Below are 25,138 nucleotides of genomic sequence, written 5' to 3'. Positions count from 1 at the left end.
GTTTCTTAACATAAATAAATAAAAAATTCCGTCACGTGAAACCTTCCGTTTCTTGTCCCCCATGTCTATTTCCGTTTCTAGAGTTGGGAATTCAGTAAGCATGATCGATGATTCCTGTCGTGTTATTGGACCGTTGCCTCACTCAAACCAAGCCAAGGGGTCGAATGCCAGTACTTGATGCGTTACATTTTGCGGTGGTCTGATGGCATTTTGTGTTTTGAACACCCGCCTTACCCCCCACCTTCCATAAAAACCCTGGGCTTGTTTACTCCCGTTTTCACAGTCATTTCCCTCCGTGTCCGACCGCCAACCTCCCCAGCTGCGTCCGAAAGATAAAGAAACGACTTTAAGCTCAGCATGTAGAAAACAAATTCGAAAATAGTCCAATCGTGTACAAGGGAAAAAAAAAAAAAAAAAAATGTCAACCATTTTTTTATTATTCTTATTATTGTTACTCCGGCAACAACACGACGGTTCTATTCAGAAATCGGGCGACTTGGAACATAACCGTCTAAAGCGGCGGGATACGCTTTATCTCGCCTCTTTTCTCTTGCTAGTTTTTTTTTTACAGCAACGTAACGCTAAAATAAGTCTCCTTAGGTGGTTGCCCTGCCAACCATTTTACGTGTTGGCCACAACTAGCCATCTAGTATCACGGTATTATATACATTTATTTCTGGGGTCTATAAAAATTCGATCCTCAAGTGTTCCGTTTTTGTATTTGAGGCAGTCCCTCCCGCAAAAACGCAAAGGTAAATTCACGTTCAAAAAAAAAAAAAAAAATACAAAAAAATAATACAAAAAAAAAAAAAAAATGCGCTACACACAAGATAACGTGTTTTCATTATTAGGTCTACACGTATCAGACCACACGGCCTCTACATCATTAAATGTCTATATGTACACAGCACCCTTTAGCGTTAAAACGAACTAAAACCTTTCGTCACCCGATGGCAATTTTAAACATCCCAAGTCTTTCAAACGCTTTTGAAAAGTTGTGCCAATTAAATGGCCAAGAAGATGACTCGAACCGAAAAAGAAAAATCAAATAACAACGAAAAAAAAAAAAAAATGACGAAGCTCAATGCCTTTGTTTGCTTTCGCTATGCAGGGTGAAAAAATGATTTCAAGTGGAAGATGTGACGATGATGGAATAATAGCGGGATGGCGGTGAGTTGATGAAACTAGTTCATTTCTTCCGGGATGGCAAATATTTTTTCGTTTCTTTTTACACGAGGATGAAGTTCCCGTCAGACGAAATCAAGGCGTCACGGTTGCCAGAACGTGTTGGCTATGTCGCATAGAAACCGAATGCGGAAAATGATGCGACATCCCCATTAGAGAAAGAAAGAGAAAAAAAAATAAGGGAAGGAAAAAGTGAATAATTGATTAAGAAATTCAGATGAAAGGTCAATCAAAATGATTACACGATGATAGGCTAAATTCATGTGCAAGCTATGCAGAGAAGCTCTTTGATCTCAAATGCTTCATTTATGTACCATTACGCGAAATCTAAGTCGCAATAAGCAGAGCCAAAATATCGCTCACACAAAAAAGGAAAAATCAAGGAAAACAACCAACCTCGATAGTGCATATCCCGGTGCATCGTGGCGCAAGCCTTTTCCCCTCGCTGCCATCGGATTAGAGAAACAAGAAAGCAAATACGAACGAGTTAAATCAACGTGCTACGCGTCTTTCGATTTTAAAAAATCGATTGGGGGCATACAAAGTAAATAATTGCAAAGCGCCTTAACTTTAACGAGTTGCACGCAACTTAATGGCTAAACGAATAAAAGTCGATGACATTTTAATGGGTTTTTGTATAATATTTCAACGTGACCGAGTTGTGTGGATTCGAACGTTTCCAACGGTGCGCCTTGCATCCGTCACATTCGCGAAGCATTGCGTACCCAAAGACTTTGATCGACAGTAGGTACGTGTACGTAGCGAAAAAAACAAAAACAAAAAAAAAAAAAAAAAAAAAAAAAAAACGAAACAAAAAATCGCGACGTCCATCAAGAGATGGGCGGGAAAGAAAACCAAATCGAATTGCCTTGCGAACATTTCCGTTCGTGCATTTCCCCTTTTCCAAGTGGGAAGAGTCAGAAAGCGTTAAACTTGATTAGCTTATCAACAACATCAAAATCTTTTCCTCCCCCCCCCTTTTCGAAATACCCCACTCCCCACGATTCGTCTATACTTTGTGTTATCCGTTAATAGCGTCTCGCAGCATACGAACGAAAGCTGAACGAGAAACAGACGGCGCCCTCCGAGCGTGGGCAAATATGACTGTTGGATCCGGATGGAATTGCTTTAGTTCCCCCTTTCACATCCGACATCTGTTTGAACTCGCAAGCTTTCTTCCAGCGCAAACAGAAGGGGCAACAAAAAAAAAAAAAAAACCGGAAACAGAGAGCAAAATAGAATTTGGCACATCCTGATTGTACAGAAGCGCGCTTTTTAGGATGATCCTATTTCTCGCACGACATCTACATAAGTCAAAGACGAAAACGACATCTTACCTCTGACGAAGTGAAGTCAATATTGGTGCGAACAGGTCGATGATGAGTCGGCTGGATGGGCCGATAATTGTTGCCCATGGGATCAGCCGTTATTGACAAGGACGGCGACGAAAATGAAGACTTGATCAGTTGGTTGTGATTGGGATTGGGAGAACCTCGTTTCAAGCCCCTCAAGGCATATAACTGTTGTGAAAAAGAGACGACACACAAGTGCTGATTACAACCAGACAAGCACAAACCAAAGAGAGAAGAGGACAATGTCATCACAGACCTGTTGTTCGGTGATGTAAAGAGGACGGTTGAACACGATCCATGTGGCCGTTTCTTGGCACGCCGGAGTCGTAGCTGATCCTTCGTACGTGATGTAATAATCTGTTGGCGGCAAGAGGAGCTTGAGACTGAGCGCCGGCATGGACCGCTCTTGCCCTGGTTGGAGCAACCCTCTCTTTATCTTTGTCGAGCCTGCATTATACAGGCAATTCGAATTGTTAATCGTTTTCGGCCAAAAAACACAACCCAGTATCAATAACGACGGTCATGTTTTGCTAAACAAGAAGGAATGAGCGCATTTCACAGATGACTGACCGTGTCGCTCGATTTTCGTGATGTGCTCCATCAAGAGGCGAAACTCGGTCGTCTGCTGCGACGTATCGCCAATCTAAGCAACGAGAAAGGACGATTCGTTATTTGCTTAAAAGAACGTAACGCACACAACAAAATACACATTTTTCTTTTTTAAATAACACAAAGGGATGGCCGGAAGAAGTTCAAGCGGCTGACAAATATCACACAAGGAGAGTCGAGACAGTTGATTTATGGACTTTGGGGCCCGCACGTCGGGGTACACCGCTTGCAGTGGGCGGTATGTTAGGGATGCATATATATATATTTACAAAACATGGACGGAGTAAAAAAAAAAAAGAAGGGCCTTGTGTACACTTGTGCAAGGTGGCAGAGAGGCAAATAAAAAAGGAGCGGGAGCGGCAGGGCGTGTCGGGTTTAAATGATCAATTGACAGACGGAGCTGCGGAGCCGGGAGTTGTGCGAGTGCAAAGGGGGCCCACCAAAGCACTCGCTTCAATGACTCCAAGGTCCCGAGCGTCGTCCGCCGCAGCGGTCGGGGCCAAAATGCAGGATGGAAAAAAAAAGGGAGCCACACAACAAAAAAGAAAAAAAACTGAAAATAAAAAGCACGCCCTTGGCGGAGGATGCAAAGGCGCTAGACAGGAAGCTCGAGAGAAATAAATAAATAACAGAAAAGTGGAATCATTTCCCAAAGGTGAAATCCCTCATGTCAAGGATGGCCAGTCGTATTGTAATACATCAAACGGGTAAAAATGCTTCTTGAAATTAAAAATACAAAGCAACACGGTATAAATCAAAAAAAAAAAAAAAAAAAAGAATGTGCTCGTCATTTCCATAGATCACGCCCTTTCAAGAACTTATCCAGCAATACCTCTGCGTACCTGTCTGTATCAATTATTCCATCGTATCGATTGCGATCAGCCGAATTGAAAAAAAAAAAGGGTTTGTGAATAAGTCAAACCCATCAGCGCCACAAGGCAAAACAAAAGACGAAATCGATAGGATTGGAATCAATTGAAACAGTTGCAGAGTGAATGCCCAATTAATTACGATCGGCGGACGTGTGCACCACCATCGCATTTTCCACAAAAAGTGAAATTGGAAGACCGTCCGGAAATCATGACAAGTCATGCGGAAGGGGGAAGAGACTGTCGAACAGGATGCTGATGTCAATCAATGAGAAACTCACGCACTTCGAACGAAATTCGCCTCCCTAAAATCAACCACATCCCATTCCTATCGTACGTACATCCCTCGACATGACCTGTGCTTAATTTCTTTTTCGTTCATTCAGGATAGATAGAGAGAGAAAAAAAAAGAAAACTACAAGATTGATAGGTGGGTATAACGTAACGAAGAATAGCTTATGTGGCCTGGATCAAAGTCCAACGTCCATTTCAACCCTATTTCCACTCGGGTCAATTGGACGCAGGGACATAATGGACGTCCATCGCGTGTTTCTAACAGAAAGAAAAACAAAAAAAAACAGGGCGAAAGAAAAACGAAAAACCTCGCGGCGCACAAGACAAGCGTCCAGGACGCGTTCGCGTGCGTCATGGCGCGATCGAGGATCGTCTACTGGACAGTTGTACGAAATAAGCTCGAGCTATTTTGAAGCATGCATATAATGGCATCACGTTTGTTTAAGTTTAAAAAAAAAAAAAGAAAAATGAAAGATAATAACAACAACCAGCTAAACGGTTCGGGGGGATGCAAAGCAGATCTACTTTTGTTGACGATTAACATCGTACGTACTAAACAATCGAAATGTGATGTACCTGGATGAGAACGGAGATGGCGACAATGCCGTTCGGCGAGTCCAGGGCTTCGCTGTAAGTGCTGTACAGTTGAGTGTTGAATCCGAAGACTTGTAACTAGATCGTTTAACAATCGGTTCAAATTACAAAAAAAAAAAAAAAAAAAAAAAAGAAAAATTGCCTTTTAGAAAACACGTTTGACTTTGAAACGCGACATTGTCGTCCTTCCGTGTTTATATCGTTCCATTTGAATGCATTGTTTATACAAGACAAATTGTCCATGACATTTACCTCGGCTGGGAATGCCCGGCCGGCGATCGTGTGCTCGGAACCCGTCTGATTGTTCAATCCAAAATGCAGTGCCATTTGGTGCCATTCGTATTTATAGGAGAGTGGTCCGCCGGTCAGGTTAACGCTCGGCTTACTGCTATTGTCCACCGTGAAAATCAGTCCTTGGCCCATATTGGTCAAATAACCCGCCACCTGATTAAAATGTTAAAGGTAAAAAAACAAAACAAAAAAAAAACTGAGCACAACAAAGAACAGCTAAAGATACGCTGTCAGTAGCTGAACAAGCGTAACTTGATGGCCTTAATAAAAACAAAAGAACAACCAGCAGCATCCATAGAGCTTTCCACACACACGCACACACAGATAGAATTGGGGGCGGGAGTGCAAGAGCGTTTGCAACATCGTAATTGGGGAATCAAGCAGAGCTCAATAGACTGTGATGCGTGTACGAGTTTTGTTAAAAATGAGAGCCTCGTACCGATGCTAATACCGAATGCAATGGCAACCCAATGGAATAATCACCAGCGCCCTCGGTTTCCCCCTATCGTTTCATTCCAATGAACTAGCGTCATAGTTAGCGAAGAGACGGCAGGCTCTCGAAACTAATGATATACAAAAGCGAGAGACAAGGCGTTGGCGGTGATGTTCAAAGTTCCCCCACTACCTATCTAAACCGAGATTTATTTTTTTTTTTTTTTTTTCAACATCTACTAGTCATAGCGAGCGGCAAGTCTCGATTCATCTCTTTCTTCTTCTTCTTCTTCTCCATACATGATAATCACTCTACACTCTTCGTCATTAGCCTTTCCCGACGCTTCGGCAAGCTCCTTCACTCGCTCCAATTGCTGTGCTGATATGACCCTGAAGACGGTAGAGTGCCCTACACAGGAGATAAGGCTTGTGTTATTCAAAGCGACTGCCTTTCTCAGTACTGATTCGCCACGCCCTTCTCTATTAGCATCCTCTACCCTTGTTCCATCTCTTTCTTTTTTTTTTTTTTTTTTTTTTTGCCCGGCAGGGAAGCTGGATTAGCGGGACAATCGCGTCCAACAAGAGTAAGGACAGGCACACGCGTTTGTTCACAATGAAAACGACGGGCAATGATGAGTTATCTTACCGTGTTCTTATCGATATGAAGCGGTCGCAGGTTAGGATCGAAGAGGAGCTGAGACGGCTCAATGTTGATCGGTGATTGACGACGTCCTCGGTTGCACATGGACCATTCTGGATTGATCAGGCCCCAAAATGCCGGTCCTGATTACGGAAGCAAATATACAAACATAGTGCATCAGGTTTACGCTTTGTGGCGCATTTTAATTTGTACAGGTAAAACGCGGGATAAACACGGAGGGATATTATCATAGGCCATATAGCTAACTGTTTATATTTATAAGGGGGATCGATGTCAACACAGTTGTCTGGGCTCTACTAAAAAAAGAAAATAAATAAAAAGGAATAAGAAGAGAGAATGGATGTAGTCGAGCGTTCGATTTTCTTTGAGCGAAATCCAATTCCGAATCCAACTCTCCCCTGGAGATTGATCAGGTCTGATTCGATTGGCGCCATAGCAACTGATGATCGTCGCCGACGAAAGGAAGAAGCCAAGAAAAAAAAAAAAAAGAAGGGGGGGAAAAAGAAATGGCGAGTAAGGAATAAGAAATAACATAGGAAAAAAAAAAAAGGACGAAGAATCGAATCGACATTTTGCTCAAAGAAAATGTACAAAAAAAAAAGCTGAGTGAGAAGCAAGAAAAAAGAAGAACATCTCGCAGCATCGTCCGACATACTGGAGACCAAACTAACCAATGTACACGAAATAGAAGAGGAAAAAAAAAAACTGATTAAATTCGATCGAACACGGCTGTATAGCAATGGTCGACCATGCGATTGGGAGCCTCCAAAGACAACGAGAAATAGCTAGGCACACACCACATTAGTTTTTTTTTCTCAAACAAAAACAGAATTCTACAAGAAGAAAACAAGGAACATTGGGCTCGTTGAAAATGGCGCTAGCCATGAAGGGGAAACGTTTTCTTGTCCGATATAGTCACGATAAGAAAGGCAAAGAAGGACGATGTGTAACTATAGTACGGGCGTGCAAGAGTGATCTCTCGGGATAGATAAAAGCTGAGAAAGGCTTTCCTTGCTCTCCTTCGCTCTACACAGTGTCGATCCCACTTTGCTCCTTGGCATTCCCGTTCGCCTTCTTCTTTTTCTCCCCCCCCCCCCCCCTTAGCTGCTATCGGCTTGGCTACGCTCACGTCGCTCACAACAACCGAGACCCGAGTCGTCCTTCCGTCTCTTCCGTTTTAGGTAAACCTTGTTTGTTTTTTTTCCTTCTTCTCGGCGTGACGCAAGTCTCTTGTGTTTCTTCCCCGTTTTTCTATACGCCCTGAAACCCCTGCTCCGTTAGTCGGCGTGGAACGCCTCGGTTAACGAGCCATTGTCCATGTAGCACACACTCTCTACTATACGTGCGTTACAAGGCCGGAGAAGAAAAAAAAAAGAGGCGGTTCACGCCGTCAGATACAGAAAAGCTGCACAACACACACAAAAAAACACCAACAAACATTTAGAGGGGCAGAGAGAACAGACGGGGTGTAAAGAAACGAAACCTTTCAACTGAAAGCTCCAACATATCGATTCCGGCTCTGATATCTATACAACGAAGCAGCGGTACAACCAATTCCAAGATATGCTGCGTTCTACTAGTGGTGAAAACTTGTACGTGGAATAACAATTTACAGACAGATTTAAGAGTCGAGGGAAAAAAAAAAAAAGAAAAAAGGGAACGACATTTAGCCTACGCTAACGCCTACCTACCACGCACTAGTAACTTGACAAGTAATAAAAAAAAAAAAAAAAAAAAAAAAATCTGTTACAATGCACACGTGCATATTTAGGTCTGCATTTAGTGTAAATATTTTCCCTACCGAAAATAAGGACAAATCAATAAAAAAATAAAATAAAATAAAAATAGAACGTGCTGAAAGATCAGCTTAATCGATTGGCTCACCTGAGATTCCTTCGTAGGTCCACCAATCTTCCCATGAAACGGCTGAAGCCCCTGTGTTTGTTTTTCCCCAGTTAGCAGCGGCATCAACATTGGAGAGAAAAAAAAAAAAATAAAAAAAAAGAAAAATCATGAGTGTATGGAAAATGAAGAAAAGAAAGAGAAAAAAATAAAACAGGTTCAACAATAAGACTCTTAGTTAATGGATGTTGATACTAGCGGGAAGGGCTGAATAACGTGCGGATAAAAAGGTTTGACGTAATGCATGTAGTCCATTTTTACAAAAGAAATTGTTGGTAAATAACAGGGTAGAAATTGGTTCGCTCTCTTTCATGTCGAGTTTACTTTCCTTTGAAGCTAATTGATCTCTTAACAGCGAGTTGCATCAATACGCTGGGCTTTAGACTTTTTCAATTTATTTTGTAGTTTTTTTTTTTTTGTATCGGTTCGTTCTATGCAGGCACAAAAGTCAACACCGCGTTTTGTGTAGGGCAATCGTGATTTATTATTTAGTTCACTCGGCCGGCAGCTACCACGTTCTTGGCCAACGTGATAGGAAAAAAAAAAAAAAACCTCCTTAATTCTTAACAAAATAAAATGGAAGAAAAAAAAAAAAAAGGGGGGCGCCTACTCTTTACCGCGAAACAAAAAGGGACAAAAGTAAGAAGTAAAAGAAAAATGTAAGCAAAAGTTCGTTTGGTATTCCGCCCGTGAGCTGAACCTTTTTTCGGGAAACGGTCAAAGAGGTCCGGTTCGTCTCGGGTAGCGCTCTACTGCCTTGACGGATATACACAGTACAGAAGAAGACTACCGGTTGGAATCGTCGAGCATCGCTGATTAGCTTTCTCTAGCTTCTCGCCAACTCCACCCTCATTTCTCTTCTTTTTTTTTTTTTTTTTTTTCCTATTTTATTTCTAGCTCATTTCTCTAGTTTCGTTACTCGCTTGTTACAAGAGTCAACTCAGCGCTATTTCGATGTGCATTAAGCGCGAATCGCTGGTCCGCACTCTGTGATTTTCCCCAATAGAGTTCTTCTTTTAAAATTGTTGGAGGAGGAGAAATAAAAAAAAAATAAATAAATAAGCAGGAAAGGGAGATTCGTTTGCACGCCGTAGGGCTACACCAACTACGCTACAAAGTAAAATGGCAGTCGATCGAATGCAAGTGAACTGCTCTCTTAACTATTGAACATTACCATGTTCTGCTTTAGTAGCTTTTAATTTTGTTATTTTTCGAGATGAAGCAAGTGAAACACGGACGCGAGCACTAGACGAAGAAGATGTTCAAGCAAAAAAAATATTTACTAGCCGAATGTCTGGGACAGAATATGAGAAGCGACGGAGAAGGGAAAGGGACGCAGTCAGATGAACTGATTGATTTGTTCCAGGCAAACGGAAGGGAGGGCAGAAAGTGGGGCGTAGCAATCCCAGTATAGATGATCTCAGGTGTGAATTGCGACAGGTGAGCAATGATACATCCCATAGTAGTCCATTTCGTACTCGCGCGCGTCTCTTCCACTTTTCTCTCAAGTCTCACTCGCCTAATAATTCATACTTCAACGATCAAGAAAAAAAATAATCTAATCACAAAGATGGGTCCTCCCAAGATGACGTGGCCTATACCAAACCCCTGTTCTACCTGCGTTAATGGTTAACGAGTAACCATCATCTCTATTTTTCCCTCGAATCTTTATTTATTTTTCTTTCAAGTTTTGAATTCGAACGGATCGACATTGGGAAGGAATAAAAAAAAAAAATAAAAAAAAAAGAGAAAAATAGGCGAGATGCATTCGGATGGGGCGCTGAGCGACAGGCCTCGTTATCCGGTTAAGCGCGGTTAGGCCTGACCTAGCGCTTGCAAATGCCAGGAGCATCACCGAGAGATCGTCAAAACACTCGTCGAGTCAACGCGCCGTGATGCCGTCGTTACACGTACGCTCATCGTCGACGGCGACGACGAGTCGAGGCCTTCCAACCCATCGTTAGCGTCGGCCCAAAGTGAATCGATTTCCCTTTGAACGCGGCACGGCAATCGGCAGCTGATGACATTCACTTTTTTTCTTTTCATTCGCAGCAGAGATCGCGATCCCGATTTCCGTTCTATAGTGGACAATAACCGCGTTCAAACCCTTAGCCCTATTTTTCAAGCTTTAAAGAGTACCCGATCCAAAAGTGGGGCGAAATTGCCTTAAAGGGTCTAGCGTGGATATCGAAGTCAAATTGACTCTTCGATGTACGTCAACGGTAGTTTAGAAGAAAAAAAAAAAAACCACTAAGAATACACCTGTGTGAAGCCCCAGTTTCGCCCTTTGATTTGCGACTGAAGTTTGGGTGCTTTGAGTAGTACCAAAAACGCGTAGATATGGTCGGTACAAGGCCATCCCTCAACGATGAGTCTGCCTTTGCGGTTGAACTGACATGGCCCTACGCACGTATAAGGCAATTCTGCTCTCATTCCAAAACTTGTGCTATTATAATTTTGCCATCGTTCGGTATCGAAAGGCTACCAACGATGTAAACTCCCATTTTCCTCGCGGCAGACAATCGGCTTGGATGCGGAAGTAACCGACATTAGAATCAACACTGCGGAGAAACCTAGTCAAACTGGAACAAGCTCTCTACGTTTTGTTTGCTAACTCGGCACTCGACTAGCTGCGTTATAGCCATTCGTCTGCCATAGATCCTACCTAAAGCTAACAGGCTAGTTGATGCCTCTTAGCTGCACTGTTTACCAGGTGAGAGTGAATAGCCGAGCAACGAGGTCGAGCCATCAAAAGCAGTTGCTGAGAAAGGCGGAGACATACAACAGAGAGAGAGAGAGAGAGAGAGAGAGAGAGAGAGAGCTCTCTGCTAATGAATTCATTAGCTGATTTGTTGTGGCAAGTTGTTGGCGCGCGGCGCGTTGCGCATTAAAAGAAAAAAGACACGGCTAACCTTCTCTTTCGCTATACTAATATCAACATAAAATACTACCAGGTATTCGGCTTGACTGTTTAACGTTCCAACGAATCCTAAATTATATATGCACATAGCATTCTAATTGGTTGCACATTTAGAAGGGGGGGGGGGAGCTCTGCATGATTTTGTTAGGCAGGGTCTGAAAAACAAAGGCGATGTAGACGATGAGGATTCGTCATGCATTGGCTTGTTGACTTTTGCGTGAAAGTGCTTACCTTGCGGCTGGTGATGGATGAGAATCCATGGCATCCAGAAACCCTGTAGGGCTGTAACAAATAGTAACGAAGACATGTAGGCCTTGACGAAGGATAGGGAAAACAGAAATGACGATGCGCTGGTCACTGTTGTTCTCGTTTCAAATTGCCCGCCGGATCCCAGAAGGCGTTGGACGAGCCCCATTTTTTTCTGGTTACGAGCTTGTTATACTAATGAAACACACAGGAACGGAATAATCAGTGTTTTGTCGTGTGCCAAGGCAAAATAAAACAGAAACAGAAACAACAGTCAAGTGGCGTAGCTCTTTGAATAGGTAAATTGTACTAGTGGCCAGAGCTGGAACAATTGAAACGAGAGTAGTACGGCAACGGCCACTTCTGGCTGGCTTCTGCCACCTGGTTCACACGCAACGGCGGTATATACATCTATAAACGCCGACACGGCCGCTTCGGCCGAATTCTTCTCCATACAGACGCAATCGCTTTTGACCTGCGATGCGCACGCATACCTTTTCTCGCTATCTCTCTATCCAAAAGTCCTTTCATTTCATTCTTCTCTCCTTTTCCCCCTCTCTCTCTCTCTCTCTCTCGCTAAATGGAACACTACCTGTACGTTTGCACAGCATTAGTGGTATTATTGTTTCCCCTTTTTTTTTTTTTTTTGTTTCACGTTACAGTTGATTTTACAAATGCGCCTCAACGTTTAGGTATTCGTTTAGTCGGCTCATATTTCCTTATCCCCAACTTCATAGCGTTGGGCACTCAACGGAATACTCGGGGAAAAAAAATGAATAAGCAAAACGAGAAAACAGAGCACAAAATGGTCAAAACAAAAAAGGAAAATGCTCGGGGTAAAAGGTGAGATTTAAGAACGCATTTCTAGGGAATTTAACCAGGGAATGAATCAGATGAATGACCATAAAGATATATTACCAGAGCTATGAAAAATTCTTTGTTTTTATGGAAAAGGCTGCGCCCATCGCTACTCTGCCTTTCCTAGTTTTTTTTGTTTGTTTTTTTAGCCTACGCCATTGCATTTTTGTGCAAGTTTGTTGTAATAAACGTACCTGAGTTGACGTATTCAAATTTCCTTCGACTGCTGTCCCCTATGCCTTTTGATGACATTTTCTCCTGCTTCTCGTTTCACCGCCCACCTTTGTCTACCTCCACTCACAGATATTATTTCATTCATCCATCAGATTCGATTCAAAATATGTTGGGATTTACTTCCGCCAATCTCCCCTCTCGCTTTTTCCAGCTTTCTACCCACTTCTTTTTGTTGTTGCATGACTCATGTCACATTTCGCATAGGGAAAATTGTGTCACTTAAAAATAGGAAACGGGTGAACAGCAATTTGCCCCATTTTGTTTCGACTTCTGGTAGTAGAGTACCAATTAAATGCAAATGCGATAACAAAGAAAACAAAATAACGGTAGGGCAGATTCCCTTTGAAAAAGAAAAAAAAAATGAACAAAAACAAAAACTTAGTCTGAAAATGACAAATCAAAATCATTAGCGACCGGGGCTAATGAGATGCACAATCAGCGCCTCTCTTATTTCATCCCATCTGGCTTCATTGTGTTAGATAAGTAGATGTAAAACTGAAATCCTCCATTCCGTGTTTATTTTCACGACAAGTAAAACGGGACGAATAAGAGTCGAGAAAAACACTACGGTACAACTCCTAGCTTTCGTTTATCGATCTGCAGACCAATTACGTCGACGCTGAAAAAAAAAAAAAAAAAAAAAAAGTCCTTATGCTGATTGTCGATCTTCTTATCTCATTTGTGTTTCGATGCCACGGGATTATTTTTATTCGACTACAGGAAAACAGGGGCCCATCGGTAAAAAAAAAAAGAGGTTCACACGAACCCACTCCACTCACGTGACTAATTTCTCATTTGTATTCGCAGATTTGAATCCACTAAATTAGAGAAATGCTTCAGAAAAGACACACACCATGTAGATATGTATACGTGTTGATTATACTCTCTGAGAAAAACAACACCAGGCATCGACACTTTTGCGCGTCCTCAACATTCCCTCACGGCACTACGCACAACGAAACAAATGAAGAAAGATGAAAGGCACCAGATAAAAGCGCCTGTCAAATTTTTTTTTTCTTCCCCCCCCCCCATTGTTTTGCTGTATCATAATCAAGACGGGCATGTAGTAAAAAAAAAAAAACGGTATCTGGTACGCGGGATACCTCGTTGCCATTTCCAATGCAAATGGATGCGGGAATCAAAAGAGTCAAAGAAACAAAAGAGCAAAGGGTTGTTGCTCTGTTCGTCACCGAGAGTTGCGCAGTTCAAAGACAGATAATAAAGCGAAAAAGGCAAGTTGAACGTTTTTTTTTTCTTCAGAAAATTATCCCCCCCCTCCGAGAAGAAAAGATACAGAAAGCCCAGCATTTGTCCTTTTCAACGAAGTCGATCGATTCCCCCGTCCGTCCTAGACTTTAGCGAGACGTATGGATAGTGTACACTTGCAAAAACCAAAACAAAAAAAAACTGACTTAATGTCAACAGCAAATCGTAGACATTCAACGGTAAAAAAAAAAAACGATATAGGCATGTCTACGTTAGCGAAGAAAACGTCTGGGATCCCATGGATACGAAGCGAATACATCTGCGAAAGACTAGATCGATAGAATTGCATAGTTGGAATAGTATTAATCGATATTGAACGTTAGTTTTAATCGGAAATCTGCCAGTCAAACTGTCACTATTAGAAATCTTTAGCTACCCTTCTCTGAATCTTTGACCGAACTGTTGGGCACGCGACGGCCAGCGGAATACGACAGTCAAATGAAACAAATGGCTCTACGCATTGTGATACGCAAAATAAAAGAGACTCGACGGCTGCGGCACTTGGCCAAAACGGATACATCGGAAACGGGCAGCGGTAGCAGCAGGTGGGGACCTTCCCACAGTGCTTGATATTCATTCAAAACCTTTTTTTTTTTTTTTTTCTTGCTACAAGCAAGGTTGGTTCTCCTCCATCCTCCTCCCCTCCTTATCTAGCTGTCTAGTCTCACGCTGCCTTGTACAGTTCCCGTTCGCCAGTCGTTTTTTTTTTTTTCAAGTCCGTGCACGTATAAGACAATCGATTGATTTCATTTTATTGACAGTTCTTGGAGATGTCACCTGTTTTCATTTATAGATAAGAATGTGTTGCCTTCACACGAGACTAGCAAAACGATAGGGCAAAAAAAAAAATGTGTGTCAGTGTGATCTCCAGTGAACTCTGGGAGGCGAGTACTACACACCACCTGACATCGCGGTGCATCGCTAGTTTGTCTAACATGCGTTGAGTATTTTTTTTTTTTTATGAATGTTTAAATGGCTCAGGAAAATTTGGCGGCACGAGTTTTACAGTAGCAAGAAAGAAAAAGGGAATCGGATTAGCAATTGGTTGGCATTTAGGATATTTCGATCGAGTGTGGTGAATGACGCTTCCTATTCCTAGTAGTAATGTAAATTGCAGGAGGACTAAAAGCAGAACGAGATACTGTCGTTAGGTGTGACACACAGAATCCCTTGACATACAATGACTTACAAGCAGACTGACTGGAATGTAAAGGGGGGCGAAGACAAATAGAGTAGGAAAGGCCAGTCGACTTCCGTGTGAATACTTATCTAGACACGATGAAAATCGGCAAACGCGATAGCGCATTTCTCCCCACGCGGTTTAAATCGCTATTCGTAATCAGCAATTCAATGAATTATTTAGCGAGAAAAAGAACAGAGTTGCAGTAGTTCACCAGGTGGTAGACAAAACAACAACAAAAAAAACAGCCATCGATTGACAAGTGCATTTGAAAAATAAAAAATCTGGCAAAATAAGTCGCCAGTTTGTAACGACATAAGCAAAAAAAAACAAAAAAAAAACAAGAAATGCAAAGCCGTTAATGCGCATATGCCCATGGATCATCCGGTCTTCACACACACACACACACACCCCCACCGCTCTACGACGCTGTACGGCCTATGCCTTTGCCAGCAATAATGCTGACCACTGCTATTCATACAGTGCAAGCGTCGTCCAATTTGAAGTAGTTGGTCACGCCAGCGGCGCGGTTATCATCCCCCCTCTCTCCTTCCCTTCTTTCCATATGAGGCCCCCGACAGTGGCAGAACACAACACGGCATCCATTTATTTATACATTCCAAAGCTGTTTCTTTATATAGTGAAAATAGCTAGCTATGTAGATATATACAAGCACGGATACATATCTCTCCTGATACCCCCCCCCGTCTGACTAAGAGTCTCCAGTTTGGGGTGGAGTCGACGCGCAGCCAAAAGAAAAAAAATTGCGGCCAAAAAAAAAAAAAAAAAAATAGGGAGGGGGATATAAAGGCAGGTGCTTTACGATCGTCGTGCGGTTAACGAGGCCACCGGAATTCCGACCCGTTCTCTTTTCCCCTATGTGTATGTGGCCCGAGTTTGCATGTTGAATGGCTCCCGTGAGGAGAAGCCGTTCCTGCGGGATCTTCACTACCCCCCTCCGCCTTCTCTTATTTTTTGTTCTCTCCGCTCTTGCTGTCCGTGGGAGGTATTATTCTTTGACTGTTTGCCATACCGCCTGTGCTGCTAGTGGGAGGAGTGGGGAAGCGAATAGGAGAAACAGGACACATACAAAGAGAGCAAAAGAAAAGAGGAAAGTCTTTTGCCAGTTGTAACCATTCTAATGAGATACCGACACGACATTCGACCCTGACCGGTCATTTTCAAACCCAACATGACGCATTTATACTTGTATAAACTAACATGAGGCTTCTCTTGTTTTTCCCCCTTCTTTTTGTTGTCTCCTCGATACGAATATAACCGTAGCGCTTCACAATATGCGACACATTAGCAAGGGTGTAGGAGCTAACGAAACTTTTGACAGCCGTAAGCACACCGACGAAAAAAAAAATTAAAACGTGTAAGAAAATCAATAAAACAATTCGTCAAGTCTGACTTCCCCTATAGACTTAGAAGTCGATGGGAAATGATGGGATTGCTATGAATCCCAAGAGGAATCAATCAATGATTACGATACAAGGTACAATGGGTAATAAGAGGACAGAAACCAGCGCGAGATGGAGGTAATAGTATTTTAACGGATGGGCGTCGAAAATGATTCCATCAACGGGGGTATTAAACCGCGAGACGAGCTGACCACTAAAACATGGATTAACGACCATGAGTGCAAGACCCACTGCCCTTCGATGTTTTTTTCGCCAAGATTCCCTTTTCGCACGAACGCAATCGGCCATTCCTCGTATACGGAGATGGGAAGCCAACGACTCGCAACTTCTTAACTCAATCAAATCAGCTGTTGACGCGACAAGACATTCTACTAATTATGCCACCCTTTTAGGCTAATCTTTTTTTGCGGAAAGCGGCAAAACAAAGTGTGTACGCCACTAGCCAAAAGTGCTTCCGAGCGTTTTGCCGTTTTCACCTAATTACAAGCGCTTATCATTTTGAACGAGTGGGACGGTTGGATGCAGACGTCAGAGAGAACGCGGGAATGAAACAGGACCATTCGTACAGACCAAGGAACTCGACTGACACAATGAATGTAAACTTAACCCTCCCCCCCCCCCAGTTCGGCTTCTTTTTACGCCCATATACAGCAAAGGCAGAATGGTGAAACAGTGTTTCGATGGAAGGCAAAACTTAGCGTTGTAGAACTAGAGTACAGATTCCTAGGGATTGCCGGACGAAAGGAAACTTGGCACTCTTTGTGTGTACACATATATAGATGTGGATTCATAAGACTTTCACCCAGAACGGGACGCTTGGGCCTCTTTTGAGTGGTGTAAAAGATGTTGCTCGTCACCGAGTCAGAACTCAGTAAACCTTTTCTCTTTAAAAAAAAAAAAAAAAAAGGGGACGGAAGGAAAGAGATGTACGCGTAAGTCATCAAACATTACAAGAGCAGATATATACGGGGGAGATGAGAGGCAAGCATCAATACAGGGTAATCTCTCTAGAGAATCAAGAGGGTAGGCATTTTGGGGCAACACTCATCCACCTTCGCATCTCGTTACGAAGTGGTACGCAATCTCGCCAGATCATTTGCATAACAGAAGTCAATCAATGCCCTTCTTTTATCCACCTACACAAGACGTGCACTGCACATAGGCTACATGCAACTTGATGCATAATCTATGGAGAAACTGAGTATAACCGGCACTGTACAAAGATGAATAGTGGCCGAAAGTTTTGATATAAAAAAAGAAATAGAAAAGTGAAACATTTATGAGGGTTCCACGTATGTGGCTCGTTTGACTCCTAGTTTTTGGCATTCAAAAAAGACGGCAGAAAAAAATGATAAAAGAAATAAATAAAAAAAAACCCTCGCCTCTGACATGGGAATAAAAAATAGATAACAATAGGAACCGAATGCCGACTAGTTTGTGTTCTTACAATAACACCCTTTACAAACAACAGACAAGACCTTAAAAAAAAAGTTTGGTGCGTCGGTCGAAAATCCCAACAGCAGTGGTGATTGTGTCGATTGAAAAGATGGGAAAGTACAACGTAAAAAGTTCCTACCTTTTGTCAGCACCCCGCAAACATCCACGCGCAAAGCTCTTCATTCTTTCTCCAAAGAGTTTCTTTATTCCCAGGGCTGGCGTAGAAGACGAAAGGACAACCGATGAAATCACGTGCGGTGAACGACTTCCAAGGTGAGAAAACTAGTTCAATCATAACAGAAATAAAACCAAACCATCAATCAAGTCTTTCCGCTTTTCAATCTATGTTATATTACCTTGGATGGAGTGCATGGCGGTAGCCTACATTAGATGTTATTAGACTTTCTTCGTGTGCGCTGTGCATACTTGCATAAGCGTACATGTTTGACGGAACGTGTTGGCGGTGCGGGTGTTATCCTTGTCACGCAGTCACGTTCGTTTGCTGAGCAGGAGGAAGGTAAAAAGTGCGATGGGAATACATCCAACTGTCCCATCGACTATATCGTGTGTCAGACATCATCGCGTGAAAATACACTAGACGACCATCCATAAATTACGGGTCGTCATCGACCAAGAAAGCAGACGAAAATGTCCATCACTCGGCTCCGCCATGTCAACGACAGCCTCGCTGCATTTCTTTTTTTTTTTTCTTTTTTTTTTTCAAAACCATCAAGCAATGCACTCTGGCTGGATATGGGAAATAGACCGGGGCAAGGCAGGGTGGCACGCTGCGTAAAACCTTGAAGGGATTAAGAAAACACATTAGGCTTTTAAGATTTAAGTTTCTTGCGTATGCCTATATCCCCTTCATGTTTAAATTTGTATGCGATGCAAAATCTTTGCAGCTGATTGGTGGAGTGATTTTAATACAGTTTTAGTAATACGATGAACTGAAATGAAAATAGGGCAGGTCAAAATACTTGCCAACTTTTTTCTAAAAAAATATGGACCTCTCCCTACGTATTTCTATATCTAGATAAAAATGGGTCTACTTCGCCCGTCGCTTTTCTCGTCCCCAAACTTCTTATTTTACATGACCACAGTTAGTTCTCCTTCTGCACAGAATATTTATTATTCATACTCTTTCAGTCACCAGCAAACCTCCATTTTTGAAAGCTGGTTTTTCGCTGTTTACAAATGCCATGCTTTATTAATTGTCCATGACATTAATCGATCACGCTACCACTGAATTATCTATTCTATCACCACATCCTTCAACTAGTTGATATACTTCACTTGACACAAAACCTGACGATTGTAGCCCATGAGCAATATTTTCCTGACAATTTAACGCGACCATAACGGTCAAAAACCTCCCACGATTTGCTACAAAATGTCTTAGAAAACATGACGTCACACACACACGCGAAAGCTAGTGTGGCAGAGCTATAACTTATCTAAAATTAGGATAGTTCTTACCATTCACAGCAGTTTTGAATGAAAGACCTTCGAAGATTGTTCATTTGTGAATCTCTGGGCAACCTCCGCCACGCCAACCAAACTATGGGAGGTTAACAGCAATCACAATCCTCCAAAGACCTTTTCGCCATCATTGCTGGACTGATTTTCACGACGAGGTGTGTTACCTGGAAAACAGATGTGCATGGTTTAATAAATGGAGAATAAGCAATTACAGCAACCATATATATAATGACTAACCATACCCGAAGGTCAATTTTGCTTTTATAACTGAACGTACACAGTGACGAATACGAAAACGAGTTATGGGGAACATCGCACTGGAATCTTTAGTAGCTCGTGGAACTGATGGGAGTACTTGTGATAAATGATAAACACTCAACATTCACCTCTGTCTTTTTTTCAGAATAACAATTTTTTTTTTTAATTTTATTTCTTTTGCTACCACACGTGGATATGTAGTTGAGTGCCTTCCAACACGATACCGTCAGTTAATTGGAGTTCGCGTGATGCATCTACGAAGGACGGTATCTGAACCGAAACCGTGGAAAATTAAAAAAAAAGGAAAGAATCGCAAATAAAAGATACGACTCAAGTACGAATTCTTTCCAATATCGTTTACGTTTTTGTACAAGCAAACAAAAAGATCTACAAAAAAAAAAGAAAAATCTGAACAAACAAAGAGAATGGCGGGAAACAAAGAAAACGAGAAGCCAACTCGACCTATTTGGAGGCCAAGTAGAACATCTCGTCAGGTCATTAACTCAAGACACTTTTGGGGATAATGCTCTGGTTTCAAACGAAAGATATTACGGTTTATCATAAACATCTCAAAAGCGAAAACTAAACTAAACGTTTTCGAATCATGGGAGGTAATCGATGGAAAGGATTTGGCCTTGGAAAAATGCTTAGGCCGAACTGTACAATAAATTCAGAAAAAAATGGTATCTTTTCAGCATATTTGAAAAAAAATCTCAGTCTGAAAAACTAAAGGAAGATACCTTATTGTAAATGCAAATCCCTCTTTTATTCCCAGTGTGATTTAAGCAAAGGAAAAAAAAAGGAAAACCATCATTCCTCTTGCTGCTCTACGTCTCTCCCCATCACGAGCGATTTGTCTACGGTTAGCTTTTACATTCTTTTCCGTTGCATTGTTGTGTTAGCCACATTCCGAAAATAAAGTATAGTTCGAAACAAGAAGAAGGTAACGTTCGTTACAGCATGAGAAAAAGAAATGATACCTTTTATGTCGTTGTGGACTAAATGAACTGAACACCACGAAACAATGAGAAGCCACCACACGTGGCTTAGAGTTTAAGACGAACTAATCGAAATGGTAAAGCAATAAAGCTAATGTTGCTTCCACCCTCCAAAAAGGAAATGCCCTAAACCGTTGCCAGATTATCTTACGCAATCCCTCAAAATACTAATAAAAAAAAAAAAATTCTTATAAGAATATTCTAAAGCTGGCAATTTCATGAAAAGAACCCCCCAAAAAACTATATCTTCAACTATTTTCCTCTTTTAAAAATCCTTCTTCTTTGGGAATAATGCGCCGGTGAATTGTCAGATGGCGTAAGACGCAGATAGCATGCTTGTAAAAACTATCGCTAGATGTCAGGAGCCAGCTATTTTCAGAATATTTATTTATGTTTGCCCAATGGAATGAAACGCCATATGCCATGCGCTGAAGAGAGATACATGATCTTAAAAAAGGGAAAAAAAAAAAAGAATTAGGCAATTATATAAAAGTGGGGCCCCAACAACCGAAACAGCGGACGCTTCTTCCAAGTATGATTGAAGCGTTTGCATTGTCGGTGAAAGAGCCGAGCTGGTCAAAAAAAAAAAGAAAAGAAAGAAAGAACATGTTTTCGTTTTCTTCTTTTTTTTTTTTTTTAACCTTTATTTATTTATTTTTTCTTCCCGCGACAGCTTCCCCGCGCGCTCTCGAATGGATGAATTCACACATCACGCGCGGGAATGGATAATGGAGCGGGCCGGCACAGCAAGACGAAATCACCTGTTGCCGGACTCATTTCATTTATTTATTTTCATGGGCCTCTTCTTCTCTCCTTTTTTAATGTCCAGCGTGTCGGCGTCGGCAGCTATTGCGCAGAGAAGCAGCAGCCCGTCGGGTTGTGTTAATTGACCGCAAACTTCAATCCCCTTTTTAATACAGGAAAGCTCCGGCCAAAAATTCGGCCTCGTTGTGTTGCCGTGACGGTCGTGACCGGCGGGTAACTACATAAATCGGAAGATATCTCAAACGTCTTTTAAATAGTTGGTGCGTGTGTGTGCTCATCGGAGTCTCCCCAAAATCGCCCTCAACTTCTTATTCTTCTACTATACATTGTCATCTGGTTGATTGCGTCTGTCTCTCTAGCGCGCGTTTGCTAAACACCCCCCCCCCCGTCTCATTTCTCAACTCAGCAGGACTGTCTATTCTGTTTTCGAACGGGATGGCATCACGAATTCAGGCCGCGTTCTATTTACCTGATAATGACGATGGCAATAAATATAACGGACCAGATCAGATTTTTTTTTTTTTTCTTTAACAAAAAAAAAAAAAAAAAAAGAGTTAAAAATCTTGTGCTCTCCTTCGTTCATTCTCCGTGCGCAATTAAAAATTCCTTTTTTTTTTTCTTTCCCCCTTTTTAACGACTAGTCCTAATATTTGGTATCTGAAATGCCTTTTCGACCTTTTTTTTTTTTTTGCTTGTCGGACGCGAGGAAATTAAACGAAAGAAAACTGCTCGTTTTCTCTGTTCATGTCCGTGTCCGTGTCCGCCTGTCACTTTCACAACTTTGCGGTCGATAATTTCGAGTCTCTACTAAAAAAAAAAAAAAAATTTTTACGACGTGAATATGTGTTGTTGGCCACCGTTAAAAAACAAAAGAGTACTTCACTTTTCTTATTTTTTTTTTTTTTTTTTTTCAGGCGTTCCGTGTTGCGGATGCCGTTTTCAAACCTAGTCGTGTCAGAAATCGGCAGGTAGGAAACACGGCGGGATTAAATCAGGCATAGTCTAATGAGACGTAGACCGCTGGGTGTGGGCAACATTCAAAAGGGAGGGCCGTTAACAATAAATTAGACTAGGTGCGGTTAAAAGAAAACGATGAGCTAGCGAACATGTATATCTCAGGCTTTGGAAGGGTTGAGCTGACGTCGACGATGACATTGAACGACGCCGCCAACGCCTATTCATTTTCACGCTCGGTAAGTTGTAAATAGATTTTCTTTTTTTTTTTTAATTCCTAACAAATATAAGCATCACCTCTTTCTTGTAAAAAGAAGAAGTTGCAAGTTTAAAAAGGAAGCCGTCCGCTAATGAGAATGTCAACTCACTTCCCCATGACACACACAGGGGCCGGTGTGTTCGTCGCAGCGTTAAACGTTGAATAAACAAGCAACAATTCTCTGTTATTATTACCGTTAGATTATATTTATGCGGCCCCGTCCGCTCCGCCCTTAGCTCGAAGAGATTGCCCCTTTGAGTTTATTTCGAATTCGTTACAGGCGCAATTTAATCGAATCAACAAGACATATGTTGACGTCAGGAATTTCTGTTTTTTTTTTTTCTTCCCGCGACCAATCGCTTCGTCTGCGAATGCTATTGCATTTAACGGTAGCGAATCACGCGTGAACTTAATATAAATTATTCAACAAGGATTTTTTTTTTTTCACGAGCCGATAGTGTGGGCACTGTGCCGTACCGTGAGAAACAACATTTCATATCAACTGATGATCCATCAAAAGGTGCGCATGTACACAAACAAAAGCTCACTCACCTTGGCACTCGGCAAGTACGGAACCCAACAACGCAGAATTTGTTTTGCCTAAATTTAATGAGGTGAGAAAAAAAGAAAGAGAAAAAAAAAAAGGACACGGTGGTTAGTTTAAGAAAATTGGCCACCCTTTAGCCGTCAACTGACAAGCTCCCAACGAACGTATAACAATAACAGCCTCAGCTAAAAGGTACACGTAACAGCAGGTCGGGTTTTTTTTTTTTTTCTCTTTACCGCAGTAGTTTGTGACGGTATGCAAAAGAACTGTTTGATTATTCAGAAGTGTATGTCCGAAGAGTTCAAGTATTTTTTTGGCTTCTGCCTCTAAGAAAAGATACTCGAAAAAAAAAAAAGGTTGTGTGTGATGAATGGCGCTAGCCGCACGCCGACGAGCTTTACCTGGATGATGTGCGCACACCAGTAGGCCCCGAAAACGGGTGCGCAGCTGGCCGGGACTTTGCGGCGTTTGACACGTGAGCTATACGGACAGGCCTGTAATTACAGTGCGAGACTCGGAATTAAAAAATAGTCGAAGAAGAAGCTTTTTTTTTTTTTTTCTTTTTTTGGCCCCTCTCTGGCATTGCCGCTTCGACCTGCCACTTGTTGTTCACTCCGTAAAAGGAGATTCCATTATCCTGTGCGTATATAACTAACTTTTCTCTGTCAGAGAAAAAAGAATGAGGTAGATACATACAGCAAAAGCAACTCATAGTAAAACTGATTTTCTCCTTTTGATTTTTATTTTGTAAGGCTCGCTATTCTTTCTGTATGTTCTGGAGTCCGTGTTTGATCGACCTATCGGAGAATGATGGTGCGCTCTTTTTCTCTTTTTTTTTTTTTTTTTTTTTTTCTTTCCTCCTCCTCCCCCTCCACTCTTTTAGGTGCTCGTCGTTCCCGCCGGGTTCGTCGTCGTCGTCGTGCGTGATGAAGCAGAAACGTTTCTTCTCGGCAGACAATCGAAATCAACGTCGTCGTCAATGATCGAATGAGAAGAGTTTGCTGCTCTTCCTTTTTTTTTTTCAATTCGCTAGAAAGGGGGAGGAGCTACAAGAATCGAGGCAAGTTGAACAAACAGAGCTTGATTTTTTTTTTTTTTTTTTTTTTTTTCTTAATACATAACGGCCGCCGTGATGCGTTATAATACTCTGTTTAGGCTGCTAGCTGCGAGGATTATATCACCAGCCCCCCTCCTTTTATTTTTTAGCTTCTTCCTTTTTGAATAAAAAAAAAAAAAATTTCTCTTTCAATAGCCACTTGATGATGATTTTTGAAGTCTTTGCTGGCTCATCTTGGATTGTCCACGTTCTGTATAGAGGCGACCACCAACAAGCACACGTTTGTCGAGAGTTATATACACATATTTATACTATAGCATCACGGTCCCGCTATATTTTCTAAAGGATTTTCTCTCCTCAGTGTTGTATTTACTTGTTAGAAACACGACTGTCCGTATTCAATTTTGTTTTTTCTTGTACGTAACAAACGTCGTCGACTCTATACGGATTCATAATATTTGTGCTCACTGTGTGTCTGGAGGGGCGGGGGAGCTTCAATAACCCATCTAATTCTATTCATCAGAGTTGATTCAACAGTTCCTCATGCTGCTACTACATCCATTGTGAGATCTATGCCTTTTTTTTTTCCAGGGTTTTATGAAGCGCCCAGTCATCTGATGGTGTGGTCCTTCTATTTCGATAATCGATTCAACGTCAAAATAACCTGAAAAATTTTTCTTGCCTTACAATTTCCCAAGCCAAAAAATGTTGTGCGCTTTCACTCATTGGACATCTGCGGAATTTTGATGAATTAGAAATACAATTTACTATAACAGCCGGAAGAGTCGTTTCCCTTCAAACATTTCCAAATATGTTGACGTATGAATGTCAAATAGCTTAGTAGGTCTTGATTTCTATACATTTCGCTACTCATCACATCATCCGGTTGATGTTGTCAAACGGAGAACAGACGCATGAAAAAAAAAAAAATCTACTTAAAAAAAACGGTGCTGACAGGTATGCGGACTGAGAGTGGAGGATATACACACACACACACAGAAAACTAGACACCTATCATTACCCCGGCCCTATATACAAAAATTGTTGTATAGGCAGCAAAAGTG

General features: G+C 41.8%; 1 protein-coding gene across 1 annotated transcript; it reads right to left on the bottom strand.

The window, feature by feature from the left end:
• Positions 1 to 798: 798 nt before the first annotated feature.
• Positions 799 to 20,558, bottom strand: LOC130699373 (carbonic anhydrase-related protein 10-like). The gene is made up of 14 exons (XM_057521724.2): positions 20,475 to 20,558; positions 19,234 to 19,400; positions 18,111 to 18,553; positions 17,894 to 18,036; positions 11,341 to 11,550; positions 8,172 to 8,222; positions 6,273 to 6,409; positions 5,156 to 5,347; positions 4,886 to 4,981; positions 3,108 to 3,180; positions 2,794 to 2,984; positions 2,523 to 2,705; positions 1,582 to 1,630; positions 799 to 1,291 (listed from the first exon to the last, which is right to left on the bottom strand). The coding sequence occupies exons 5-14, from the start codon at positions 11,522 to 11,524 to the stop codon at positions 1,269 to 1,271; spliced, it is 1,179 nt and encodes a 392-aa protein (XP_057377707.1). The 5' UTR covers positions 11,525 to 11,550; positions 17,894 to 18,036; positions 18,111 to 18,553; positions 19,234 to 19,400; positions 20,475 to 20,558; the 3' UTR covers positions 799 to 1,268.
• Between the last annotated feature and the right edge of the window lie 4,580 nt (positions 20,559 to 25,138).

Source organism: Daphnia carinata, chromosome 7 (genome assembly GCF_022539665.2).
Source record: "Daphnia carinata strain CSIRO-1 chromosome 7, CSIRO_AGI_Dcar_HiC_V3, whole genome shotgun sequence".
Classification (NCBI taxonomy): Eukaryota; Metazoa; Arthropoda; class Branchiopoda; order Diplostraca; family Daphniidae; genus Daphnia; species Daphnia carinata.
Note: the sequence above shows the minus strand (reverse complement) of the source record. Positions and strands in the feature narration are given on the sequence as shown.

Excerpts from the sequence above, each read along its gene's own strand:
- LOC130699373 (XM_057521724.2), bottom strand. The coding sequence starts at position 11,524 with ATGGGGCTCGTCCAACGCCTTCTGGGATCCGGCGGGCAATTTGAAACG. Across the intron at positions 4,982-5,155 it reads GCCGGGCATTCCCAGCCGAG|TTACAAGTCTTCGGATTCAA; the intron begins GTAAATGTCATG and ends TAAACGATCTAG. Across the intron at positions 3,181-4,885 it reads CCATCTCCGTTCTCATCCAG|ATTGGCGATACGTCGCAGCA; the intron begins GTACATCACATT and ends CTCGTTGCTTAG.